This window comes from Lingula anatina, chromosome 9 (genome assembly GCF_051362555.1).
Source record: "Lingula anatina isolate TDL-2025a chromosome 9, LinAna3.0, whole genome shotgun sequence".
NCBI lineage: Eukaryota > Metazoa > Brachiopoda > Lingulata > Lingulida > Lingulidae > Lingula > Lingula anatina.
In genome coordinates, this window is record NC_141775.1 from 1,379,290 (window position 1) to 1,400,752 (window position 21,463).

Below are 21,463 nucleotides of genomic sequence, written 5' to 3' on the forward strand. Positions count from 1 at the left end.
TTTGACGTCATGAGAAAAATTTGGCTGATTTTCATCTCCATTTATAGAGTAGCTCAAAAATGAGGAATTGAGTACTCAGAAACTTGTTTTAAAAGGATTAAGACTTTGTTAGCAGGTTTTGGATTGGGCATAGGTTGTTAATGAAGGGGACAGGTGTTGACAATTGGCAGGAAAATAAAAATTTTCTGTAATCAGTCTAAAACTTACTGTTTGACTCGAACATTATATGCTGACTGTAAAATTTATTAGCATTATCTCTTTTGCTTAAATTTACATTAATGAGATATTACTTATTAAGACTCCGTTCACATGAAAAATCTATTTTCTAAAAATCTATTTTCTATTCGCGGTATCTTATGATCACTCCGAGCGCAGCCGAGAATTAATTACAGCTTTGGAAGTAACTGGCTCGCGCTGCCAGTAATTACGCCGCGGGGTATTCAGGGCACAGACCATGATCCCAAGATACCGCAAATAGAAAATAGATTTTTATGTACAGACACAGATGTGTCTGTACATATTGCCATCACCTGCGTCTGTCGTCGCCGATGCCGATGCCGATGCCGATGCCGTGCACTTTCCTTGTAAACACGATAAGTGGAGGGCAGTTTTACTTTTTGGCTTTATATTTACAGAGCTGGTGAATATTCATAAAACGCAGGTCAAGTTCGAAAATCAGCATGATCGGGCCATTATTGTAGAAGTTATGCTTTTTTTTTCACTTTTTCAGCATATTTCACATATTGGCATTTTCAAGGTGTGACTTTGAAGTTCTACATGCTTGAAGACCCATGCTAGTCACATTTTCTGAAAATCCATGATACGTATATTTTATTATTAAAAATTGACGGTCATTATGCTGTTAACCAATATGTAATATTGCATCAGAATAGAAGAAAACAATTATGGGTGCTGCTGCCATGATGACCATTATGGGAAAACCATGTTACTTATGTTTGTCGAATGTTCAAAAAAGAAATGCAGGACTAAAATGCAGCCTGGGTTGGAAAAGTAGTCTAATTGGCTTCTTTTTCTGGAAGTTATACATTTTCAAAGTGTGAACTTGAACTCCCAAGGCCCTGAAGCCTTATGCTTGTTACACGTTTTACTTACATTGGTATTACCTGTTGAGCATAATTAAAATTTGATGTTGAATTTGCAGTTTAACATAATGTACTTTTGCATCAGAATTGACAGTAGCCTATTTTGTGCATAGTTATTTCCTGCTTTTTGTCTGTACATTTGACAGCTTTGCTGCCTTGTTAGAAAATAGATTTTTCATGTGAACGAAGCCTAAGAATGCTATTTTCATATAAATATTTTTACTGACATCTTAAGAATTTGTTCCCAAGTTTCTTTTGTATTTGTTATATGACTTTGATGCTAGAGCAACCTGAGTCATTAAGATATTATGCAGGAATTTGCTTAACTTTAAGTCCAAGGCCCCATTCAGAATGGGGGACTAACTAGTCCGAGCATCAAATATGGTGACCAACTACAAAGCTTGCCATCTAATCCCCTAGTAGACACTGAATAGATATCCTGTGGGGAAGTATTTAAGGGGGTCGGCCACATTTGACCCTCGGACTTGTTAGTCCCCTATTCTGAATGGGGCCCAAGTCTGGATATGTCCTTGCTTTAATTTTGATGATGTTCGTCGCCATTTTGTGTATTAAATTGTTTTACTGAACTTCTTTATTTTAGTCCAAGTCTGGCTATGCCCTTGCTTTAATTTTGATGATTTTGTGTATTAAATTGTTTTACTGAACTTCTTTATTTTAGTCCAAGTCTGGCTATGCCCTTGCTTTAATTTTGATGATTTTGTGTATTAAATTGTTTTACTGAACTTCTTTATTTTAGTCCAAGTCTGGCTATGCCCTTGCTTTAATTTTGATGATTTTGTGTATTAAATTGTTTTACTGAACTTCTTTATTTTAGTCCAAGTCTGGCTATGCCCTTGCTTTAATTTTGATGATTTTGTGTATTAAATTGTTTTACTGAACTTCTTTATTTTAGTCCAAGTCTGGCTATGCCCTTGCTTTAATTTTGATGATTTTGTGTATTAAATTGTTTTACTGAACTTCTTTATTTTAGTCCAAGTCTGGCTATGCCCTTGCTTTAATTTTGATGATTTTGTGTATTAAATTGTTTTACTGAACTTCTTTATTTTAGTCCAAGTCTGGCTATGCCCTTGCTTTAATTTTGATGATTTTGTGTATTAAATTGTTTTACTGAACTTCTTTATTTTAGTCCAAGTCTGGCTATGCCCTTGCTTTAATTTTGATGATTTTGTGTATTAAATTGTTTTACTGAACTTCTTTATTTTAGTCCAAGTCTGGCTATGCCCTTGCTTTAATTTTGATGATTTTGTGTATTAAATTGTTTTACTGAACTTCTTTATTTTAGTCCAAGTCTGGCTATGCCCTTGCTTTAATTTTGATGATTTTGTGTATTAAATTGTTTTACTGAACTTCTTTATTTTAGTCCAAGTCTGGCTATGCCCTTGCTTTAATTTTGATGATTTTGTGTATTAAATTGTTTTACTGAACTTCTTTATTTTAGTCCAAGTCAGGCTATGCCCTTGCTTTAATTTTGATGATTTTGTGTATTAAATTGTTTTACTGAACTTCTTTATTTTAGTCCAAGTCAGGCTATGCCCTTGCTTTAATTTTGATGATTTTGTGTATTAAATTGTTTTACTGAACTTCTTTATTTTAGTCCAAGTCAGGCTATGCCCTTGCTTTAATTTTGATGATTTTGTGTATTAAATTGTTTTACTGAACTTCTTTATTTTAGTCCAAGTCTGGCTATGTCCTTGCTTTAATTTTGATGATTTTGTGTATTAAATTGTTTTACTGAACTTCTTTATTTTAGTCCAAGTCAGGCTATGTCCTTGCTTTAATTTTGATGATTTTGTGTATTAAATTGTTTTACTGAACTTCTTTATTTTAGTCCAAGTCTGGCTATGCCCTTGCTTTAATTTTGATGATTTTGTGTATTAAATTGTTTTACTGAACTTCTTTATTTTAGTCCAAGTCTGGCTATGCCCTTGCTTTAATTTTGATGATTTTGTGTATTAAATTGTTTTACTGAACTTCTTTATTTTAGTCCAAGTCTGGCTATGCCCTTGCTTTAATTTTGATGATTTTGTGTATTAAATTGTTTTACTGAACTTCTTTATTTTAGTCCAAGTCTGGCTATGCCCTTGCTTTAATTTTGATGATTTTGTGTATTAAATTGTTTTACTGAACTTCTTTATTTTAGTCCAAGTCTGGCTATGCCCTTGCTTTAATTTTGATGATTTTGTGTATTAAATTGTTTTACTGAACTTCTTTATTTTAGTCCAAGTCTGGCTATGCCCTTGCTTTAATTTTGATGATTTTGTGTATTAAATTGTTTTACTGAACTTCTTTATTTTAGTCCAAGTCAGGCTATGCCCTTGCTTTAATTTTGATGATTTTGTGTATTAAATTGTTTTACTGAACTTCTTTATTTTAGTCCAAGTCAGGCTATGCCCTTGCTTTAATTTTGATGATTTTGTGTATTAAATTGTTTTACTGAACTTCTTTATTTTAGTCCAAGTCAGGCTATGTCCTTGCTTTAATTTTGATGATTTTGTGTATTAAATTGTTTTACTGAACTTCTTTATTTTAGTCCAAGTCTGGCTATGTCCTTGCTTTAATTTTGATGATTTTGTGTATTAAATTGTTTTACTGAACTTTTTTATTTTAGTCCAAGTCAGGCTATGTCCTTGCTTTAATTTTGATGATTTTGTGTATTAAATTGTTTTACTGAACTTCTTTATTTTAGTCCAAGTCTGGCTATGCCCTTGCTTTAATTTTGATGATTTTGTGTATTAAATTGTTTTACTGAACTTCTTTATTTTAGTCCAAGTCTGGCTATGCCCTTGCTTTAATTTTGATGATTTTGTGTATTAAATTGTTTTACTGAACTTCTTTATTTTAGTCCAAGTCAGGCTATGCCCTTGCTTTAATTTTGATGATTTTGTGTATTAAATTGTTTTACTGAACTTCTTTATTTTAGTCCAAGTCTGGCTATGCCCTTGCTTTAATTTTGATGATTTTGTGTATTAAATTGTTTTACTGAACTTCTTTATTTTAGTCCAAGTCTGGCTATGCCCTTGCTTTAATTTTGATGATTTTGTGTATTAAATTGTTTTACTGAACTTCTTTATTTTAGTCCAAGTCTGGCTATGCCCTTGCTTTAATTTTGATGATTTTGTGTATTAAATTGTTTTACTGAACTTCTTTATTTTAGTCCAAGTCTGGCTATGCCCTTGCTTTAATTTTGATGATTTTGTGTATTAAATTGTTTTACTGAACTTCTTTATTTTAGTCCAAGTCTGGCTATGCCCTTGCTTTAATTTTGATGATTTTGTGTATTAAATTGTTTTACTGAACTTCTTTATTTTAGTCCAAGTCTGGCTATGCCCTTGCTTTAATTTTGATGATTTTGTGTATTAAATTGTTTTACTGAACTTCTTTATTTTAGTCCAAGTCTGGCTATGCCCTTGCTTTAATTTTGATGATTTTGTGTATTAAATTGTTTTACTGAACTTCTTTATTTTAGTCCAAGTCTGGCTATGCCCTTGCTTTAATTTTGATGATTTTGTGTATTAAATTGTTTTACTGAACTTCTTTATTTTAGTCCAAGTCTGGCTATGCCCTTGCTTTAATTTTGATGATTTTGTGTATTAAATTGTTTTACTGAACTTCTTTATTTTAGTCCAAGTCTGGCTATGCCCTTGCTTTAATTTTGATGATTTTGTGTATTAAATTGTTTTACTGAACTTCTTTATTTTAGTCCAAGTCTGGCTATGCCCTTGCTTTAATTTTGATGATTTTGTGTATTAAATTGTTTTACTGAACTTCTTTATTTTAGTCCAAGTCAGGCTATGCCCTTGCTTTAATTTTGATGATTTTGTGTATTAAATTGTTTTACTGAACTTCTTTATTTTAGTCCAAGTCAGGCTATGCCCTTGCTTTAATTTTGATGATTTTGTGTATTAAATTGTTTTACTGAACTTCTTTATTTTAGTCCAAGTCTGGCTATGCCCTTGCTTTAATTTTGATGATTTTGTGTATTAAATTGTTTTACTGAACTTCTTTATTTTAGTCCAAGTCTGGCTATGCCCTTGCTTTAATTTTGATGATTTTGTGTATTAAATTGTTTTACTGAACTTCTTTATTTTAGTCCAAGTCTGGCTATGCCCTTGCTTTAATTTTGATGATTTTGTGTATTAAATTGTTTTACTGAACTTCTTTATTTTAGTCCAAGTCTGGCTATGCCCTTGCTTTAATTTTGATGATTTTGTGTATTAAATTGTTTTACTGAACTTCTTTATTTTAGTCCAAGTCAGGCTATGCCCTTGCTTTAATTTTGATGATTTTGTGTATTAAATTGTTTTACTGAACTTCTTTATTTTAGTCCAAGTCTGGCTATGCCCTTGCTTTAATTTTGATGATTTTGTGTATTAAATTGTTTTACTGAACTTCTTTATTTTAGTCCAAGTCTGGCTATGCCCTTGCTTTAATTTTGATGATTTTGTGTATTAAATTGTTTTACTGAACTTCTTTATTTTAGTCCAAGTCAGGCTATGTCCTTGCTTTAATTTTGATGATTTTGTGTATTAAATTGTTTTACTGAACTTCTTTATTTTAGTCCAAGTCAGGCTATGCCCTTGCTCTAACTTTGAAGGAATCTGTCATCATTGAGACCAGTCCTAAACTGAAGTCATTACTTGGTTTTCCTGGGGTTAGTATTACCCTTAAAGCTAATTTAAACGGATCATTTCAGTAATGTTTATCTGGGGTAGCGCTAGCACTCACCAATATAGCCAAATGCTAAAACTGACTTAATTTGGCTAAAGAAAAAGGGCTTTATTTGACATGTTTTAGCCAATTTTATAACCATTTTGATAACAAATTGACAAAAAAGGGGTGATATGGCCAAGCAAAAAATTTGCTAGCGCTACCCCAGTTTATGAAAATACAATTAACAATGAGACATGTCTTAAAATGGCAACTGGAAAGTACTCTTAAAACAAAAAGCTTTGCAGGCCAAAGAAGCCCGCTGAAAGCCAGATACTACATACAGGCACTGACATTTCAAGATTTTACTGAGACATTTATAATTTAGGGTATATATTGGTATTTTAACTTTATACATATACAGATAATTTATGTGAATAACAATTCTAGAAAAAAAAAAGGTTTCAGAAATTTTGAGGGAGCAATGTTGATAAATAATGGACATGTATGTTTGAGGATATCCACAGATTTCTTAGAAATTTCTGCACAATTTCTCCAAGGCTTGGTATTGGGTCTGAAACTGGTGAGATTTGCCTTGGCTGCCCATACTAATAAATAAAATTGTTAACAAATTAATTTTTTAACAAGATGAGACTTGCTTTTATTATTTATTTTTCAGGACTTACTAAATTCACGGCAGATTGAAGATTTTGTCCACCGTAAAGACTGGAGCACATTCAGCAATAAACTCGGTGAATACAGGAGTGAAGCACAGTTTGAGCAAGGTATGGAGTACTTTTTGCCTTAAAGAATTTAATTTTCAATTTAAGAAAAAAATTCCTCGGACATGTCAGTTCATAATGCAATCTTGTGAAATGTTTTGAATAAGGAAATTTTGTGAAAATGAACTTTAGCCTTGTTAATTTACCTTATATTCTTCATATTTTGAGCAGACATGATAGGTAGGTTTGTTGTTTGGGATTTTTTTTTCTATTAAATTTTCTGGCCTTGATCTTGCCTATTTCAGTTCCAAGGTTGCTTTCATTGTGATTGTTGATCTGTTTCAGCTGAAACCTTTTTATTATAACATACCTGTATATTTTAAACCTTCAACCAAAACTTCAGATAAAAAAATATATTTTCTTTGAAACTTCTTAGTGTAAGGCAGTGCTCTATTATGGATGCATTTATTCAGCACGCATGCACGCACATACACACATACACACACACACACACACACATATTGCCTCTTCACATCAGGGGAAAGAATGAAAACAATACAATTCTGAACCAGAAAATGCTGACAAAAGTATAGATAATCTTTCTCTGTTCATATACAAGCAAGAAGCAATTTGTGTAGTAACACTAATCGTCAAAATTGCAATTTTACCTATTACATGTTACAGGGACTAGCCAAGACTGGAGTGGAAAAGAACATGAGAGTTTCTGCCTCAGAATAAGGTGAGCTAAGGGGTTTATTTTCATATGGCCAGAAAATGTTTTGCACGGTTAATTGGTTGCAAAATAACATGTTATGCATTAATTGTCAGTATAAATGTGTGAGGTGGTTGAGAGAAAACTGCCAGTTTCCAAGAAAAGGAGTCAGCTTTGCAAAGGTCTAAGATTAATTTTATTTTTAATTTTAAGTTTCATTGCCAGCTAATTTTGAAAGCCATGTCACTTTTTACGGTCAAAGAATGAAGCTCTTAATGGCTCGATATGGAGGAAGATAAGGACATTTGATTGTCTTTTTTTTTTGAGAATGATTATCTTGAAATAAAATTTATTGTTCCGATGTAGTAGTTAAACAAAAATTTTTATAGACATTGAAATTGTCAGAAGTCTCATGTGAAATTGTCTGTCCAGGTAAATTTTTGAATGCTAGGGTTCAGATTTGCTCATTTTGTTTGGACTGTTTAACCTTGCCCCTATCAAGCTGCCAGGATTTTGTCTAAAATATTCAAAATGGGTCCGCGGAAGCATGTTAGGAAGTGTTGATTAACTCTTTGAATAATTTTATGAAATTCTAAGAGAAGGTGTTCTACTTTTAATAGTTTTCACATGGCTCACGTGGCTCACGTTTTTTTCCTAATTCGATGCACGTGTAGTATTTTTCCTCACCCGTTGCTGTGTTGGCAGTTTATGGCACAATGGGGGAAAGCAAAATAAGAAATTATGAAAATGTCATTTTTTCTAGTGTTAGATTAAACCCATAACTGTATATGAATTAAAGTGGAATATTAACCAAAGATAGTGTCTCAACAATGTTTATATGATATTTGAATGGTATTGAAAGTAATTTATTTTAAGCAATAAAGATTTGCACATAGTGTATATGTTATATCTGTCAAAAACCCAACTTTAATGTCTTTTTTGTCCCATTTAGCTTTGTGCTCATATGTCTATGGAATTGTTGTGGGTCCAAAAGGCAAACAAATATTAAATCTCATACTGGAGACACTCACGTACATCTGCTAGATAGTATGCAACCACTCTGACGTTTTGTCCTTTATCACAAAGACATCTTCAGGGAGCTGACATTACAGGTGACACTGCTGGCGGGGTCCACTCACACGCTTTTGTTAACTTTTCTTTCTTCTTAGAGCATGCAGTGGTCATTATTTGTGAGGTTGCCCTCGGTGCCTGCCAGCGAATTCTTTTTTTTTGCTTTTCACTCTTGGAGTGAACAGAACACTCGGATGTACATTTTGTCTCTGCCATAATGTCTTTGTCAGTATGAACTACATAACTAAAGCAGTACATGGCCATTCTGTACAGGAAGCTATCCATTCATCCCCAATGTCATCCTCATGTAATACTTTTGGCTAATCGTAAAAATTATATAACTGCACGACCCATGACCCTCTGCGAAGTAGGCCACAGCTTGAATTGCGCTCTGTGATTGGTCAATGTGTCCAAGGTACCACCATTTTCTCCCTTATATGGCATTGCATACCTGCAGCATGTAGTGCGGATATTTGAAATTGAAAATCTACTTCTTGTGCTACTTTTGTGGAAGGAACTCAATCATGCTGGCAGCAAAACACTTTTTATTTTCATTTTCTGATCAACTTTTTAGCTGCATGATATGGAATTTTTGGCAAATCTTTCAAGTCTCGTAAAACAGCTTAGCAAAAGATATGGCATCTTTGCCCTCTTTATCTGCACTTTTGATAAACCATGTTTTAATTATGGATTCTGTGAAATTTCTCTTTCTTTTTATTTATTTATTTATTTATTTGTTTGTTTTGAAGGGCATACTAAAGCCTATGCCAAGGACCAGTTAAAGTCTTACTGGAGTGAAATTTTGACATTGAACTGTTTACTGCCACTGCACCATGTTTTTAATCTAAGTAACATTTTCCATCATTTTATTACTTTTTTTTTTTGCAGGAAATACAAAAGCCTCAGTCAGGGATTTAGTCTGAGTCGGGACATTGACTATGCTGTCTTCTCCGCTCACTGTCAGATTATGTCCGTGGCGGTAAAAGACATGGAGTCCCTAGACAGTGGTATTCCTAGCAGCAGCATCAAGACGGAAGATTGTTGCTGGTATCTTTTCATGGGGTTGGAGCCATTGAAGTCGGCCTATGAAGGTGTGCAGAAAATGGCCTTGTTTTTTTTTTTTCATTGATGAGTTTTAGTTTGATGGTTGTTTTGGCATCTTTATTGTCATGAGTTTGTGTATGAAGGTGTTACAAAATGTGGTTCTTTATTAAGGGATTTTCAGAGAAAATATTTTATGTAAAAATTAAAAAAATAACATTGATTGTCTTCATTAATGTGTGTGCTGTATATTCATGCATGCACGTATGAGGAAGAGTTTGCAGTGATGCCATGGTTAAAGAAAAAAGAGACATCCTGCCTGTTTATGAGACCTTTCCTCGCTTTACTTTCAGATCTGCCAGAAGGGAAAGTTCCAGAAACTAATGTATTCTCCACACAACACAACACAAACTGTGCATTTTGCCAAGTGGAATTTGGGTAAGTCGACCTTTTTTTTCTCCAAAATATGAATCATTGAATGGAATTTGAAGGTGAGTTGATAAATTTTCTGTCATTCTTCCTTATTGTAAATGGGCAAATACAGACTTATTGTGACCGTAGTGGATTTGATAATTGTCGAATTCTGTGAAATTCCTTGGACTTCTTCTATATTATGAAAAAAGGAGAAAATTACCATACAACTCTGTATAATGACATTCTGTTTTGTTGTTTACTGTCGTTATCATTTGATGTTTACTAACATTTTCATTACGTTAAGAAAAAGCATAGGGAGTCCTCTTTTCAGGGTCATACCTCTAATGGGCTATCTGCCTCAGGACCTCATTGGGTCCTCCATCTTCGACCTTTACCACCCTGAGGACATTCCAGTGCTGCTGGAGGCGCACAAAGAGGGTAGGGAGACCTTTCACAGTTTTTTTTTTTTTTTTGACACAAAAACGTTTGAAAAAGAGGTAGAGCCCCTTTGTGTATGTGAGAGTGCGAGAGTGAAATAGACAGCAAGAGACAGAGAAAGAGAGAGAGAGAGAGAGAGAGCCTTACCTTACACTTGCAATCATGGCGACCGTTGTATGAACATATTCCCTTTGGTGAGTGTGTTTCTGTTTTCAGCAATCAAGACCAATGGAGTTCCCTACAAAAGTCAACCAATCAGAATGCTGCCAAAAAACAAATCTGAAATTTTGGTTGAAACGGAATGGTCTAGCTTCATCAATCCTTGGACCAAGAAACTGGAGTTTGTCCTTGGGAGACATACTGTTATAAGGTTGGGATTTTTAAATGTTTGTGTGTAATCCTCAGTTTGGCAAATAAATGGGGTGGGGGAGGGGAGGTTAGAAGAATGTCATTCCTTAAATATGCTTAAGAATTTTATAGGAATGTTAACTGTTAGTCACTGCTTTAGAAAGATGGCTGCAGAAAGAAAAATATGTTTAATATATTTGTTTTTTCTGATTGCAGTGCTCCAAAGGACCCAAACGTCTTTCATGAGCCTGAAAATCAGTGGTGGATCCGAACCAAGCAGGAAGAATGGCGGAGAGCACAGTCCAAGCAGATGGAAATTAGGAATCTGCTGGCAAATGTAAGACAACAAATACATAGGTGGCAGTTGAATTCAAGACAATGAAAGGAAAGAAAGTATTTGGTTTGGTGACCATTAGGTTCTGCAAGTATTAAACTTTAAATATAAGTAGCGCCTCCTAATTTGCGACCTTTTAATTGTACCACCAGCGTTAGCGCTGGCGGTACACATGGTTTCGGTCTCGTCCGGATCGTTCCGCCGGCTCCGCCGGCTCCGCCGGCTCCGCCGGACGGCTACCGTTACCGCTTCTCCTCCTAGACGGTAAGGCCCCCCATACCCATCTCATGGATTTAGGTCACCTATAATCTCAACTCGTTCCACGTAAAATTTGGGCTTTGTCGGTATTGGGGTCTGGGTGTGGCACTCATTGCAATGCACCCTTGTCCAAAAATGGCAAAATTAAATGATAATTATCTACCCTACGGAAGGAGTTACGGGAAAATTTTCTACAGACGGCTTTCCAAAAGTCATATGTGTAGATTTCAAATATACCCTCGGATTTGACCTTTGACCTTTACTTCAAGGTCAAATGGGCCAAAATTTTCAAAAAAATGAAATTTTTTACGAAAAAAAAATTTTTTGCCCTTTTATTCAGACACCACACAGACTTAACCAATAATATTATTGGAAAGTGTTACCCTTCAGGTCATCTTTCATCTCCGTGAATTTGGGGTCAATCGGTGCATTTTCACAGGAGTAGCGGCCATAAGATACCGAAACTGAAAACTGTCTCTAATTCGGGAACCGTTAATGCTAGAGACCCATTCTTTTTTGCATTTTGTAGAGCATGTAAAGCCCAACACTGGAGGTGGTCTCGGTTTTTTTGTATTCCATACGGTTTTCGAGTTACGCTGTATCAAAAAGTACATATTGGTGGTGAAAGGAAAATGTACGGAAGCCCACTGGTGCCATATGTAGAAAAAAAAATTATCTCGAAATTTCGAGATACTATTTTGAAATTTGAACAAAAAAATTTACCACCAGCGTTAGCGCTGGCGGTACACATGGTTTCGGTCCCGTCCGGTCCGTTCCGCCGGCTCCGCCGCCATGTTACCGTTACCGCTTCTCCTCCTAGACGGTAAGGGCCCCCGTACCCATCTCATGGATTTAGGTCACCTATAATCTCAACTCGTTCCACGTAAAATTTGGGCTTTGTCGGTATTGGGGTCTGGGTGTGGCACTCATTGCAATGCACCCTTGTCTAAAAATGGCAAAATTAAATGCTAATTATCTACCCTACAGAAGGAGTTACGGGAAAAATTTCTATAGACGGCTTTCCAAAAGTCATATGTGTAGATTTCAAATATACCCTCGGATTTGACCTTTGACCTTTACTTCAAGGTCAAATGGGTCAAAATTTTCAAAAAAATGAAATTTTTTACGAAAAAAAATTTTTTTGCCCTGTTATTCAGACGCCACACAGACTTAACCAATAATATTATTGGAAAGTGTTACCCTTCAGGTCATCTTTCATCTCCGTGAATTTGGGGTCAATCGGTGCATTTTCACAGGAGTAGCGGCCATAAGATACCGAAACTGAAAACTGTCTCTAATTCGGGAACCGTTAATGCTAGAGACCCATTCTTTTTTGCATTTTGTAGAGCATGTAAAGCCCAACACTGGAGGTGGTCTCGGTTTTTTTGTATTCCATACGGTTTTCGAGTTACGCTGTATCAGAAAGTACATATTGGTGGTGAAAGGAAAATGTACGGAAGCCGACTGGTGCCATATGTAGAAAAAAAAATTATCTCGAAATTTCGAGATACTATTTTGAAATTTGAACAAAAAAAATTTTTATCTCGAAATTTCGAGATAGCATTTTGAAATTTGAACAAAAAAAAAATTATCTCGAAATTTCGAGATAGCATTTTGATATTTGAGCAAAAAAATTTATCTCGAAATTTCGAGATAGTATTTTGAAATTTGAACAAAAAAAATGCTATCTCGAAATTTCGAGATAATTTTTTTTTTCAACATATGGCACCAGTCGGCTTCCGTAAAAATGTGCAGTACGGTAATGGATAATAAATTTTGAACTCCGGAAAAATAAAACATAATGCTTGGCAAAGCAGACAACTTGTGGTCAAAAATGACATTATTTTATCAAATTTAAACTTCTGCAACTTCAGAGAACCTCCCATTTCAAGAACTTTGACCAAAATGACCTTTTCTTTATTTTAATTAATTTTTTCTGTAGGAAATTTATGGCACATTATGGTAACTCCAAAATTATAACATTTAGTCCCTTATATCTCCAAAACTGGCAGAGATAGGTCCATAGTTACTATTGAAGTTGAATAGGAAGTCATATACTGGCAATCTTACTGTGACCTTGACATTGACCTTTGACCTACTTTTCACCATGAACTGAACTTTGCAAATTTTGCTTCCCTTTTATCTCCAAAACTGGCAGAGATAGGTCCATAGTTACTATTGAAGTTGAATAGGAAGTCATATACTGGCAATCTTACTGTGACCTTGAAATTGACCTTTGACCTACTTATCACCATGAACTGAACTTTGCAAATTTTGCTTCCCTTTTATCTCCAAAACTGGCAGAGATAGGTCCATAGTTACTATTGAACTTGCATAGGAAGTCATATACTGGCAATTTTACTGTGACCTTGAAATTGACCTTTGACCTTCTTTTCACCATGAACTGAACTTTGCAAATTTTGCTTCCCTTTTATCTCCAAAACTGGCAGAGATAGGTCCATAGTTACTATTGAAGTTGAATAGGAAGTCATATACTGGCAATCTTACTGTGACCTTGAAATTGACCTTTGACCTACTTATCACCATGAACTGAACTTTGCAAATTTTGCTTCCCTTTTATCTCCAAAACTGGCAGAGATAGGTCCATAGTTACTATTGAACTTGAATAGGAAGTCATATACTGGCAATTTTACTGTGACCTTGAAATTGACCTTTGACCTACTTTTCACCTTGAACTGAACTTTGCAAAATTTGCTTCCCTTTTATCTCCAAAACTGGCAGAGATAGGTCCATAGTTACTATTGAACTTGCATAGGAAGTCATATACTGGCAATTTTACTGTGACCTTGAAATTGACCTTTGACCTTCTTTTCACCATGAACTGAACTTTGCAAATTTTGCTTCCCTTTTATCTCCAAAACTGGCAGAGATAGGTCCATAGTTACTATTGAAGTTGAATAGGAAGTCATATACTGGCAATCTAAATGTGACCTTGAAATTGACCTTTGACCTACTTTTCACCATGAACTGAACTTTGCAAATTTTGCTTCCCTTTTATCTCCAAAACTGGCAGAGATAGGTCCATAGTTACTATTGAAGTTGAATAGGAAGTCATATACTGGCAATCTTACTGTGACCTTGAAATTGACCTTTGACCTACTTTTCACCATGAACTGAACTTTGCAAATTTTGCTTCCCTTTTATCTCCAAAACTGGCAGAGATAGGTCCATAGTTACTATTGAAGTTGGATAGGAAGTCATATACTGGCAATTTACTGTGACCTTGAAATTGACCTTTGACCTACCTTACAATGAACTTAACTTTGATTGCACCATTTTTAGTTATATATATTTTTTGCATATTTTGAAAATTCTTGTTGATTGCATTTTTACAGCTTGTCAAGCACAAGACTGGTGGCTGCACCCCTTATTTTGTGTATGTGGGGGTCTATACGAATGCGCTTGCTCCAGCTGGTGGTACAATATTCGGAGGCGGTATCGCCTCTCTGATCCTCTAGTTAATTAATTAATTAATTAATTAATTTATTTATTTTTTGTATATTTTTATTCTTTTTATTTATTTTTTCAGCCTGAATGTGCCTTGGTTGACCAACAGGAGCAGCCAACAGATGTCGCTGAGACTCCTCCAGCAGGTAGGCTCATCTTGCATTAATCTAACAGTTGCTCCTGCACATTGTATTCAGTTGATTATAATGCATGCTTTGTTTATTTTGGTCCAACAAAACTGCTTAGTATGACAAAAAATAATTACCTTTCAATCAACCATCTATGGACCTTGTACTCAACTAAAAGCTGGATGTTATATAACGTGCGACTCTTGGTATTTAGTCTCCTGGTCAAGAATTTTATCATCTTACTATGGACCTTGAAAACCCCCTTTTTTTCAAAGCATGATTGTAAAGCTATGCTTTTAGTTAAAGCCTCGGTCACAACCGGCCGTACGGGCTCTTACGGGCTGTTTGCCTCAAAATTTTGCGCAGAATCTCACTTCCCATGCAAGTCCTTCTTACGAAATTTTGAGTTCGCAGACCACCTGTAAGCACGTACTTTCCTCTACCTCTACGACCTCCACAGCCTCCGCAACACCCAAAAATCGCAGCGGACGTATGATCCTGAGATTCGTGCGTCCGGTTGTGACTGATGCTTAAAATGCTGTTTGGCCAGTTTGTAAGAAAAATGTTTGTTTTGTTCCAGGAGCAGAGCCGGGCCCTCCTGTCCCAGCCCCTTCTGGAAAAGAGCAAGACCATATATTTAGCAAGGTACTGGATCTGCATGTAACACTGATGTTCTTTATTATTATATATTAATAAGTTATATTGATACGTTCCCTAAGCAACAGTTTAAGTCTAACATTACATTTGCCATGGCCGCCGTATGGTGAAATCGTGTGCTATTTGCTGTTCAATTTTTATCGTAAGTGGCTATGGGCTGTGGTGAGTCAGTTAACATTATGTACGGGTGCCTTTCCATTTGGCTTCAGTAGAAAAATTACGAGTTATGTTTTACTTTTGGGATTTTTTTTGTAATTATTATGTTTGTGCACTAGCTGGCCACCCATGTTGTTCTTTGCATGAGACTTTTGCACCTAAATGGATGATGGCGCCACCTATTGCTTGTTTCTTTCCTGAAAGGAACATATTTTATCGAAAATCATTTTTGAAGAAAGAGCAAGCAATAATTTATAAGCTTTCCTAGAATTGTATAAAAGGTCTTAAACTTTTCATTCTATTCCATGAGCAAATTAAATGTTAAATTCTGTTACCCGAAATAGAAAAAAAAAAAAGAATATTTCTGGTTTGCAAATTTAACAAAGTACTTATTCATCAGTATTTCCAACCCATTGATGAAAGAACATAAAATGAAAAAAAAAATTTTTTTTTCCTCAATGAGCATTCTAGTACCTATTGATCATTTTGAAGGAATGTGGCTTCATCAGCCGTGATTTATGCCTAACAAGTATTTCTTTTATCACAGTTTGGAGAGCCTGTATTATGGCTATTTCAGAATAAACAGAAGACACAGTCTTCATCGTGTTCTAAGTCTGGCAGCTCTGAAGGTGGTATTACATATGAGCAGTTCAACTATACGCAGAATATTAAAAGGTGGGTCCCGCCTTGATTGTGGTATGTATGCTAGTCAGCGTACACGGAGGTTAGTATGAATATTGTGTTGAATGTGCTCACTCCTGGAGTATTGTGTAAGCCAGGAATTGATGCAAGAATTTATTGATTAGGGGGGTATAGGGGTGGTGTTTGAACCCCCCTCTAAATGGCCGCTAAATGTTGTCTGCATTTTAAAATATCTCAAATATTCTTGTGGTGTTATCATGCTTTCATAAAGACAGAAATTTGCATTAAAACAAGAATAAATTCTGTGCATGATAGCTCAGTTGGAAGGTTCAGCCAACCCCAACCTGATCAATGAGCTCGTTTCTGAGTTTTTAAGTTTCAGTTGTTGCCCGCCTCTGGAAGATTGACGCAGGAAGTACATCTCCGCCATTTATATACTTGTCTATAGGTTTTTAATGAGCTGTCCAAAGACCCACTCCTCTGGTAAATCTTCAGAACAAAAAAGTCGATCTCCAACTGATGATGATCAACAGGATACTCTAAGTATGTGATATAGCTTACTTACAGGTTTTTTTTTGGGGTTTTTTGATAAAGCACATTTTAAAATTGTTGTTGGGGGCTAACTGCACTTGGTGTTGTGCAACAGTTGAAAGTTGGTGTGGAAGCTGCAGTAAAATCACTACCCATATGAAAAGCAGCGAGCGAGAGTGAAAACTTCTGGTTTGTAGAATATTTGAAAATTTACCAGATATATCAGTGTATGCCAGATGATCACTTAGCTGGATGTGCTCTTCAGTATTGTGTTGTGTTTTAGGTGAAGATGAGTTATATTTGGAAGAAAACATACCTGTGGAGATGGTCCCCAAGCCACCAAGTTTTGGCAGCAGTACCAAGGTTAGTAGGACAAAAATCTTTCTTAGTTCTGTGCGATTTAAATCGTTAATTGTACTTTTATACCAGAAACTTGATCAGAGTCTATTTCAGTTTATTTGACAAATCCAAGGTAATCCACCTAGAAAAAATTGCATGAGTCTGAAATACATAATTTCGCAAGGTCTTTCTGCTAATAAAAGAGGTGCAATATTTCATTCAGTTCTTTTCCTACTGATTTCACATAAATTCGACTAAAATTTGGTGCAGTGGGCTTATAAATATATATAGACCTATACAAATTCTTTACTGTACGTAATTTGTTTCATCTTGCTGCCCATGGGTATCTTGAAGTCATGGCCATATTCTTCAGGTGGTGGTATGTGAGCAGGAGCAACCTGAGGACCTCCTTCCTTACAGTCCTGGCCCAGTCAAACTGGATATAGACCTCAATGAAGACAAGAATGCTTCATACGAAATTATCAAAGAAAATGTGGAAACAGACTTTCCGGAGCATCACAAACCTCCCTCGACTGTCACAGCTGCCATCGATTCCGGCACGGAGACGAGGCCATCGTCCATTGTTGCTGTGACTGTGGTGCCTGGTCACAGGTCCCTTGAAGGGAACATACTGATCACCATGGAGGAAGAACAGCCCAATCCCACTGGAGCCGCCGTGGCTGCGGCGGCTGCAGCAACAGCAGCAGCACTCGAAGCTGCATCCGTGGCAAAAGTCAACTCTCAAGTCGCCACGTGTGACCTGACCTGTGAGAACTTGAACATTTTCAATAAAATTCAGGAGAAAATGGTGATGCAGCAGCTACACAAGGATAGAGACAGTTTTATCCTCCTGGGGCGCAGCGGGGTCGAAGCCCATGCCCCAGAGCAGCGGAGAAAAAGAGGGCACTCTGGCCCCTCTTCGGGTGACAATACCAAAAATCGCCAGCGGAAGCTGATGAAGCACGAGAACTTGCAACGCTACTGCAGTGCTGTGATGCCCAAACCAACCTTACCGAACAAGATTTCTTCGACAGTTCAGATTGCAACAGAGCCTGAGATGTTACAAGTTGGTAAAAACATCATGGTACAAGAGAATAATGCTACTCCACCAATTGTGCATCACCCCCGTGCTGTTCAGGCGTCCACGGACCCCCACCACCACCAGTCTCTGTATGGTGAGTGTTTTAAACAGGTCATGTCTGTAGTCGGTTATAACTCAGATTATGTACAGTGGGGTTCCTAAATATACGTGGCCATTCAATATTAATATGTATATAGTGATGAGTAATGTCTGTGAGTGAAGATTGTTGCTTCACCTTGAGGTACCCTCTCGTATCATCTTTTTGTGAGAAGTGCTTGTTGCCTCTTCAAAAAAAAGCAGACAGCTTCCTATTTTATATCAGTCATTATCTCTATGAAAAAAAAAAAAGCAGACAGCTTTCTATTTTATATCAGTACTTACCTCCCTTAAAAACTTCCTATTTTGTATTGGTCTTATATTAAAGTGACCTTTTGTCTTTTCATTGCACACCTAAGTGAGGACACCATTATTTTTGCTCCTAACAAAAGGCACTTTCTCTCTATTTAATATACCAGTCTTCTTTGAAAGTTAAGTGCTGCCTATTCAAGGTACATTACATCTAGCTAAGGAAGCCACTATTTGTGCTCTCAGTGAAAGGTACCTCCTACTTAAACTTTGTTTTAAAGTACCTGACACTTGTTAATGGTACCTATTGACTGGACCTCCAGTTTAAGTGAGGTACCTTGCTGTCTGCTTGTGGTACTAACCACCTCGTGCTCTCAATGAAAGGTACATTGCCATTTTAGGGTACCTACTGTCAGAGATTGCCATCTTAGGGTACCTTCTGTGAGAGATTGCCATTTTAGGGTACCTACTGTCAGAGATTGCCATTTAAGGGTACCTACTGTCAGAGATTGCCATTTAAGGGTACCTACAGTCAGAGATTGCCATTTAAGGGTACCTACTGTCAGAGATTTCCATTTAAGGGTACCTACTGTCAGAGATTGCCATTTAAGGGTACCTACTGTCAAAGATTGCCATCTTAGGGTACCTACTGTCAGAGATTTCCATTTAAGGGTACCTACTGTCAGAGATTGTCATCTTAGGGTACCTACTGTCAGAGATTGCCATTTAAGGGTACCTACTGTCAGAGATTGTCATTTTAGGGTACCTACTGTCAGAGATTGCCATTTTAGGGTACCTACTGTCAGAGATTTCCATTTAAGGGTACCTACTGTCAGAGATTGCCATCTTAGGGTACCTACTGTCAGAGATTTCCATTTAAGGGTACCTACTGTCAGAGATTGTCATTTTAGGGTACCTACTGTCAGAGATTGCCATTTTAGGGTACCTACTGTCAGAGATTGCCATCTTACGGTATCTACTGTCAGAGATTGCCATTTTAGGGTACCTACTGTTAGATATTGCCATTTTACGGTACCTAATGTCAGAGATTGCCATTTGTTATTAGTATTCTTACTTTACTATAGTATCCGTCATTTCAGGCCTGTTCAAAAGAACTGCCCTCCTGGCTGGAAAAGATCAGCTCTGAATTTAAATTCAGTCTAGTTTCTATGTCCTATTTCAATTCTGGTTAACTAAGGGGTTAAAAGGTCCATTTTTTTTTCAGTAAAAGAACCCCAGTGACTACAAGCCTTTTTTATAAGATGCTTTATTTTTCATCCTGGCTTTTATGTTTTATGACATTCCTAATTAGGGTATGTTTAAGTTAGATGGATAGCATGACTACATTAATGATTATTTCTTTCAGCTCCTGGCTATATACCCTGTTTGCTCCATGGGTATACTAATCTTGGTATTCTATGGCCCCAAGGTATGTCTTGTAATGTAGGCCATTTACTACTAGAAACTAGTTCACAGTTCCTTCTATTACTGCTCCCCCATGGTTTTGTTCACAGCAGGACTAACTTAGACCAAAAATTGACTTATTGACAACAACAGAGCACATATGAGACAGCAGCTGAAAAAGAAAGCAGACAGTTAAAAAAGCTGTCTTTGTCTTTTTGTTTGGCAGTTTTCCAGATCACCATTTTAAATTTATTAGTACAACTATCCGTGTTAGATTCATATTTCACTATAAATACATTGTAAGCAACTCGTAGAGATATACTAAATTTTATTTTTCCACCAAAACAGCAGTTATCGCAATTATTCTGGAACTCTGTGCTTGCCATCAGACCACGTGGAACTTCATTGATGGCTTTACCTCCGTATTTAACTCTTAAGAAGTTAGAAATGCGAAATCTTAAACCAAATTATCAATATTGTCAGGCCTGGATTGAAATTTTAGCAATATGGTGGGTCTGTGAAACTTAAAACATTGTTGTTTCTGAATGTTGATTTGTCCGTTTCCTGTCCAAGACAATCCTCTTGTGAACATGTACTTTCTGGTCCAGGGTCAGTTTCACATAAAAAGTCAGAGTCCATAGTTGGTCTGAATTAAGGGCTGGGCACTTTAGTCCTTTGAACAAAGATGAATCAGTAGCTTTTTTGGCCCTTTTTTTCACAAAAAAAAGTAAGCAATATAGGGTCAATGTTTTGGACTGATAATATCTTAATAATTACTTAAGGGGACTGCTACATATCTATCTTTGATTGAAGTAGACTGAAATGTATTTTTAAGACTAACCGATGAACTTTGATTCTTTTTGAACTGGTGTTCAGTATATTTATTCTTGACTGAACAATGCACTTGCTGAAAGCAGCCATTAAAGAAAGGACTGATGAGCTTACCAAAGATACACCGTGTCATACCTGCTTGAAGTTTTCAATCTCCAATATCCACATTTTGTCCTCCTTCTTTATATTTAGCTTCGGATGAAGAGTGGAGCTTTGCTTTGATTCATTTTATAAAGCTTTTCTTTTAAGGCTTTTCCTTTGCTTTTAAGCTTCTTTTTTCAAGTTAAGTTCTTTCAATGAGAATGTTATAAGATAATGCCTGCCTAGAAAATATGCCATCCAAAATAGCATTATTAAGTTTTCCACTTTTCTCTGTGTGATTACTGGTAAACTAGCATCCTGAACTCTTCACAGTTGAAAGGAATTTGTCATTTTATAAAGCTGCATCTTTGAATGTTTAACAGTATCTAAACTTCAAGCATGAAATATAAAGAAATATAAATTCCAATATTTTCCAGGGATTTTTTTGTGGTTTGTTTTGTTTTAAAGATTGATGCATTACTGAATAATTAAATGCAGGAAAAACATAATTTTTCAGTATCTGGATGATAATAAAGGGTTTCAATACCCTCAAATGACATTTTCAAAGAACACATGTTTCTTGGAATTTTTGCACAGTTGTTGGGGTTTATAACACTGATGTTGATAATAACCACGGATTACTTACTCCTAGCTCAGCGGGAGCTGGGCTTCGCGCCGACATGATTAATGC

At 36.1% G+C, this 21,463-nt stretch overlaps 1 protein-coding gene across 5 annotated transcripts in view; it reads left to right on the top strand.

Annotated features, from left to right (window-relative positions):
* LOC106161527 (uncharacterized) overlaps positions 1–21,463 on the top strand; it is a 52,608-nt gene that overhangs the window by 22,871 nt on the left and 8,274 nt on the right. For 2 of the 5 annotated variants that reach the window (XM_086994839.1, XM_086994840.1), the window contains exons 6-20: positions 5,683–5,775; positions 6,451–6,556; positions 7,178–7,232; positions 9,165–9,367; positions 9,671–9,755; positions 10,063–10,169; positions 10,386–10,539; positions 10,734–10,854; positions 14,660–14,723; positions 15,286–15,350; positions 16,066–16,193; positions 16,609–16,703; positions 16,975–17,054; positions 17,404–18,205; positions 19,823–19,885. In XM_086994839.1, the coding sequence (XP_086850965.1) occupies positions 5,683–5,775; positions 6,451–6,556; positions 7,178–7,232; positions 9,165–9,367; positions 9,671–9,755; positions 10,063–10,169; positions 10,386–10,539; positions 10,734–10,854; positions 14,660–14,723; positions 15,286–15,350; positions 16,066–16,193; positions 16,609–16,703; positions 16,975–17,054; positions 17,404–18,205; positions 19,823–19,885 (2,221 nt within the window). The remainder of the gene's footprint in view (positions 1–5,682; positions 5,776–6,450; positions 6,557–7,177; positions 7,233–9,164; positions 9,368–9,670; positions 9,756–10,062; positions 10,170–10,385; positions 10,540–10,733; positions 10,855–14,659; positions 14,724–15,285; positions 15,351–16,065; positions 16,194–16,608; positions 16,704–16,974; positions 17,055–17,403; positions 18,206–19,822; positions 19,886–21,463) is intronic. The other 3 variants (XM_086994841.1, XM_086994842.1, XM_013538517.2) reach the window with 2 other exon arrangements.